The 6,437-nt window shown below is 36.4% G+C and overlaps 1 protein-coding gene across 3 annotated transcripts; it reads left to right on the top strand.

Moving 5' to 3' along the window:
* Window positions 1-1,964: 1,964 nt before the first annotated feature.
* On the top strand, window positions 1,965-6,206 carry LOC104227965 (malate dehydrogenase, chloroplastic). Of its 3 annotated transcripts, XM_009780347.2 has the most exons (3): window positions 2,015-2,100; window positions 3,088-3,205; window positions 4,690-6,206. In XM_009780347.2, the coding sequence occupies exons 2-3, from the start codon at window positions 3,127-3,129 to the stop codon at window positions 5,934-5,936; spliced, it is 1,326 nt and encodes a 441-aa protein (XP_009778649.1). In that variant the 5' UTR covers window positions 2,015-2,100; window positions 3,088-3,126; the 3' UTR covers window positions 5,937-6,206. The 3 variants fall into 3 exon arrangements, with proteins under 3 accessions (XP_009778654.1, XP_009778649.1, XP_009778658.1); XM_009780352.2 differs by lacking the exon at window positions 3,088-3,205 and having other exon boundaries at window positions 1,965-2,100; XM_009780356.2 differs by lacking the exons at window positions 2,015-2,100; window positions 3,088-3,205 and adding an exon at window positions 2,125-2,245.
* The last annotated feature ends 231 nt before the right edge of the window (window positions 6,207-6,437 follow it).

Below are 6,437 nucleotides of genomic sequence, written 5' to 3'. Positions count from 1 at the left end.
ATTTAGTTATGTACGAATTAATTATGTAAGGATAGCAATGCATTAATTATAATGTATGAATTATTTCTTAGTGAACGTTTGATTTGTTGTATTAAAAAGATTTGTTTTGAAGATCATGAAGTCGAAAAATCTTCGATGTCATAATAATTTCATAATTAGTCATTTTCATTCTGAGTGCTTCTTTACTGTATTTATATAATAAATCTTAAAAGATTATCTTTTGATTTGATTTTCTGTTATAATAATGGATCATGTTATATGTATATGAAAATGGAATGGGTCTGGAGTTTGGCTCTTTGGCAACTGAAAGAGCCATGCCTTAGGGGTGAATGCAGCACCTTTATAAGCAAAGTAGTTTTAACGTCTCTTCTAATATTGAAAAGAACTGTAAGTTATACTATTTAGAACCAAGGTTTTCTGTCGGAAAAAAATTAAATTAAAAAGTGTTGATCATTCTAAAACAAAAGTATTCACAGATATGAATGACGTTGCTTCATCTATACATTGCACTTGCATTATTTTATTCTACCTTCTATTCCGAATAAAATAATATATAGATTGTCACATAATTTATGCAAATATTATTTTTTATGAGGAAATTCAAAATAGCAACCAAATAACGTAAAGAATTATGCTTAATTTTATACAATGATTAATTTTTCCAACTAGCAACCAAACAATGTATAAAACTACTAATTGTTCCTACGAGCCAACCTCTACTTTTTATTTACAGATTTTATGAATTTGTTTTAATTACTCTTATGTAAAGTTATAGGAGTAAAAATTGCACGAGACGTCTTATTTGGTCGCCCTCATTTAACCTATACCCATTTTTTTAAAAAAGTTTTAACTTGTACCCACTTTTTAAACAACTTCAACCCCCTTTCTCCTCTTTCTTCTCCTCCTTCGTTTTCTTTTTCTTTTTCTTCTTCTTCTTCTTCTTCTTCTTCTTCTTCTTCTTCTTCTTCTCTTTATTCTTAACATCGAGTTATCTTCTTTCGATGTTGCAGGTTCTATTGACCGAATATAAGAGCCTGCCTCCCCTATTTCAGGACACACCTAATACTATCCAAGAGTTAACGATTGCACGTAATATGCTCCATCCTTTTTTATCTGATCTTATTTTACTTCTTTGCTTAATTGCTTTATGACTGACTTTTGAAACATTGATAGGAAGTACATAAAGTAATATGAAAGTTTGTAAGATGGAACTGTGAAACAAATAATTAGAGATGAATATAGATGCTTACACATTTTCATGTGTGGGACAAGAGCAAATCAGAAAAACTTCAGCTCTAGAGCTCAAGTTCGCGTTTTGTAACTGGCGAACTTCACAAAAACAAAAACTTCGTCAGTTACAAAAACAAAAACTTCGCCAGTTACAAAAACAAAAACTTCAACTCTAGAGCTGAAGTTCGCCAGTTACAAAGCAAAAACTTCCGCTCTAGAGCTGAAGTTCGCCAGTTACAAAAACAAAAACTTCAGCAAATAGAGAACAAAACTTCAGCTACTATGCTTAAATTCAGCAATTACAAACAAAAACTTCAACACACTTGGTTCAACACAAGTTACACGAAAAAATGGGTACGCTTGCAATTTTTTTTGCAAAGCAGGCACAAGTTAAAACGTGATCCAAAAAGCGGGTATAGATGCAAATGTCCCGTTATAGGAGTATATAATTAAAAATATATTTGTAATGAGAAAAAAAAATTGATGTCAAATTTTTGAACGTTGTAAAATAGAAAAGAAAATAGGGATATAAATTGGACGGACGAAAAGGAAGCGGAATCAAGAATAACGACAAAGGCAGATTCCGTTTCAGTTTAGCGTACACCGTTGAATTTAGATGCAGCGTCATCAGTCGATTTGATCGAGGGGGACCATTTGACGGAGAGCCATATGAAAAGTACATTTGCAAGTTGTACACACCTACTTAGCGTGTCTCTACATGACATTAAAATTAATAAAACCTACCCCTTTTAATCATTTCTTTTAAAAATCTCTTTCAGGCGAAAGTTCAAATATCTCTCTCCTCTCCTTTTCCTAATTTCTTCCGACCCCTCCATTTCCCTTTCCAGCTCCGCCGTATTTTTCTATAAGGTAATTCGGTCTCTGCCTTTAACATTTGCGTCTTCAATTTCGTCAATTTTGTATTACTTTTAGCGGAATTTCAGTTTTTGTCTCTCATTTTTGTGGATCTGGAGTTTATCTGGAATCCCTTCGTTGATTTATTATCCTAGTTCAGGTTTGGATCAGTTGGTGGATTTTGGAATTCAATACAATGCAGTAGCTTTGATGTTAAACAACGCTATTAATATTTTTTTGTTTTGTTTTTGTATGTTGCAACTGTAGATCTGTTAAACCTTGCTATTTTTATATTTTTTTCTATGGTTATGATTCTGACTTTGAAATGAAACTAGGAGTTTTGGCTCAATTTGTTAAGAAATAGTAGAAGCTAAGGGACTATTCCATCTCTTCCGGTTTAATTCTCTCTTATTTTGCCAATCTCTATGATGAAAGGATAATTATGTGAACGTGCATGTTTGCACTTGATGCTTGACATAAACGTGTGAGGTGATAGCTAAGGGAGTTATAGTGTTTTTTTTTCCTTCTGTTTTCTAGTGCGTTTCTTAGACAATTTGGTACTTAATCAGCTCCATTTAATGAATTTTACATGTCTGTGCGGATAGTTATCCATTTTGATTAGCTCATTGACTGTTACCATCATTTGCCATCACTCAAAGAAGGATCTGATGTAGTAGTTATAGGTGCCTGATGCATGTATTATATTCTAGAAATATACTCTTAGATTTTGAGTCTAAAATTTTTATTCTTTTATCTTCAATTTTGTCTATTTTTGCACTATTCAACAGTCAGTTTCACTAATTTTCTCACATCTGAGATTCAGATGTGTATAAAATCCTTCATTGAAAATAATATCTTTACTTTGGGAAGGAAATTATTTTGGTTTTAAATCCTGTTTATGTGCCTTATTGTGCTGGAATACCTCTGCATAATTATACTATTTCGGCCTTCCCCATCCTTTGCTATCAGGGTCCAATATTTATTTCTATATTGCCTCTTCAGACTCCAGGTTTGCTGAGGAGTAGAGCAGAGCCTGTGTGTATGGCATATATGCCTTTGTCATATTGTATGAGCTACCAAGTCCTCTATTTTAGTGGCGACAGGGTGGCGGCAAAGATATGTCTGCGACCTGCCTTTTCTGCTCTCTATTGACATTTCTTTTCTAATCCAATTACGGATATGAGTCTGACTTTTACTGTCTTAAGATCTTTTAGTGGTGTGAACCACATCCTGGAGTCTATATTTCATTTGGAATGAAGCAGTTGCTATTTGGCTCTGTTTTGCTATTTATTTTTTGTGGAAGAGTTTGTTGTGGCAACTTCTGCGGCAGAATAATTGGCTTGATGTGTCTGATTAGTTGAGCTGACAAGCAAAGTCAGATGTGTTTTCCTATAGCTGCTGATGCAGTCTTTTTTTATTGCTAGCACTGTGCTATACTTTTACTATTAAGCTTTTTTTTTTTTGGTGTGTGTGTGTGTGGGGGGGGGGGGGTTGAGAACCAACTTTACCTTTTGTCAGCACCATAGCAGTGTGGATCAGGATTTATCTATTTAATCTCCATTGCAAAACCAGCCCTCTTGTTTTTGACACAGTTTGGTCTACCTTCTAGTTTCTTCAGCTCGTAGCTCTGTTTCAGACCAGTGTTTTCAAAGGCGCTTAAGCCCTGAATTGACGCCAAAGCACGTTGACCACTTCACCTTGCTTAATGGGCCTTAGAGCTATTTTGCGCTTGTCTATACAATGTCAACTTTTTTATGACAATACTCAACCCGTAAAATCAGCCCTCTTATTTTTTTAACAATTTGGCCTACTTTCTAGTTTATTCACTTGATTCCTCTGTTTCATATTCGGTGTTGGAGGTTTTCAGATTTGGCTGTATCTATGCAATGTCATTCTTTTCAAAACAGATACTCTCCCCATTCATCTTTGAACACGGTTTCACATTTTGCAATCTGATCATTTAGCATATAGCATGGCAACACTTTTTCATCCAATATTCGAACCACGTTAACTGTGCTGTTATTTACACGCATCAACCCTTATCTTAAACAAGCTGAATGGTGATCTACGGTCCATTAATCTGAAAAAATGCATCTCCAAACTCATTCATTTACCTATATATGCTCAAACTTGCCTTATAGTACTAAATCTAGAACAGGAAAGTCAATTTTATCTGTCGAATTCTTGTATTCTCTTGGAAATGATATTAGTATGACGTGTTAGGAGAACAATGGTAAAATGATTCTCAAGGTTATCACAGCTAACAAACAGTAATTGTTGTCGTCAATATATTGGAAACTAGAAAGAAGATCGCTCAAGTGATAAGCTAGAGGGAGACAGTTATAACCTGGACTGCTGGAAGGAAGAAAAGCCTATTTCATTTAACTTGCTCTGCACCTTTTAGATGCTAAGTTTGTCTATTATGGAAAACTGAATGAAGCACACAGTGGCATGTATATAGTACTGATTCATTTGTCTTCCAATTCATGCAATGTCTCATGTTTTTATATATCAGACTGCGAATATTCCGCTGGTGCATCAGGTGTGGTATGTAATGTACTAAAATTCTTGATAGAAAATTAATATCATGTTTCTCCTTTGCAGGGTGCGGAATGGCAGCAACATCAGCAACTACTTTCTCAGTTGGCTCAGCCACATCTCTTGGCTGCAAAGGAAGCTCAGTATCTCAATCAAAAGCCTTTAGTGTGAAATTCTACTCCAAAAACAGCCTTAAAAGTTTCAGCGGTTTGAAGGCTGCCACAGATGTAAGCTGTGAATCAGAATCGTCCTTTTTAGGAAAAGAAAGTGTTGCTGTCCTTAAACAATCTTTTACTCCAAAGGCTCAAAAAGAAAACAAGGGATATGGGAACTGTGTTCAGCCTCAAGCATCTTACAAAGTGGCTGTTCTTGGAGCCAGCGGCGGTATAGGCCAGCCACTGTCTCTTCTGGTCAAGATGTCACCATTAGTTTCAGAGCTGAACCTTTATGATATAGCTAATGTTAAAGGAGTTGCGGCTGATCTAAGTCACTGCAACACTCCCTCCAAGGTTTCAGATTTCACTGGAGCTTCTGAATTGGCCAACTGTTTGAAAGGTGTAAATGTGGTGGTCATACCTGCTGGTGTTCCGAGAAAGCCAGGTATGACACGTGATGATCTGTTCAACATTAATGCAAACATTGTGAAGACATTGGTCGAGGCTGTTGCTGATAATTGCCCTGATGCGTTTATCCACATCATTAGCAATCCAGTCAACTCCACAGTGCCAATTGCAGCAGAGGTGTTGAAGCGAAAGGGTGTTTATGATCCTAAAAAACTTTTTGGTGTTACCACCCTAGATGTAGTCAGGGCAAACACATTTGTCGCGCAGAAGAAAAGTTTGAGGCTTATTGACGTAGATGTCCCAGTTGTGGGTGGCCATGCTGGTATCACCATTTTGCCTTTGCTATCAAAGACAAAACCATCCACTACTTTCACTGACGAAGAAGTACAGGAGCTAACTGTGAGGATTCAAAATGCTGGCACAGAAGTTGTGGAGGCAAAGGCTGGTGCAGGGTCTGCTACACTTTCCATGGCGTACGCAGCAGCAAGATTTGTTGAGTCCTCACTCCGCGCACTTGATGGAGATAGTGATGTGTATGAGTGTGCTTTTGTCCAGTCTGACCTAACAGAGCTTCCATTCTTTGCTTCAAGGGTTAAACTAGGAAAGAACGGGGTTGAGGCTTTGATTCCATCTGACCTTCAAGGTTTGACTGAGTATGAACAGAAAGCTCTGGATGCTTTAAAGCCAGAACTGAAATCTAGCATCGAGAAGGGTATAGGTTTCGTTCAGAAGGAACCTGTAGCTGCTTAGAATATATTACAGTCTGAAGAAATGATGACAGGAATAAAGTAATTTAGCGGAATTCATGTATGAGCAATTCCAGTTTTGCAGGTGAGCTGAAAAGTGCTTCTGTGACCGAGAAAAAAAACAGCAGTATTGTAAAATTGTTTCCTCCTCTGCGGTATGTAACTCTAATTGACGTTGTTGAGGCACTCTTGTCGTGTTCTTTCTTTCTTGTTAAACCAAGTCTTTAATCTCTCTATAATCTGAGCGTGTCGTTGAGCTGGCTGTGTGATGAAATGCGGGAATTCTAAATTTACTTATGCTAAAAATTTAGGAAAACCGTTATTCACTTGCTTCCACAAATTTTAGCTGCTTATGGTAAATCTTATCACCGAGCACCTTCTCAATGTTTGTACTTGTAGTGGTTGTTTAGTACAAGGGACAAGGACAATAATTTCGGGATAGAATTTGAGATTGCATTTATCCTATGTTTGGTTATAGGTATTAGTTAATTTTGAGATAAATTTT

This window comes from Nicotiana sylvestris, chromosome 3, assembly GCF_000393655.2.
Source record: "Nicotiana sylvestris chromosome 3, ASM39365v2, whole genome shotgun sequence".
NCBI classification, from domain to species: domain Eukaryota; kingdom Viridiplantae; phylum Streptophyta; class Magnoliopsida; order Solanales; family Solanaceae; genus Nicotiana; species Nicotiana sylvestris.
Note: the sequence above shows the minus strand (reverse complement) of the source record. Positions and strands in the feature narration are given on the sequence as shown.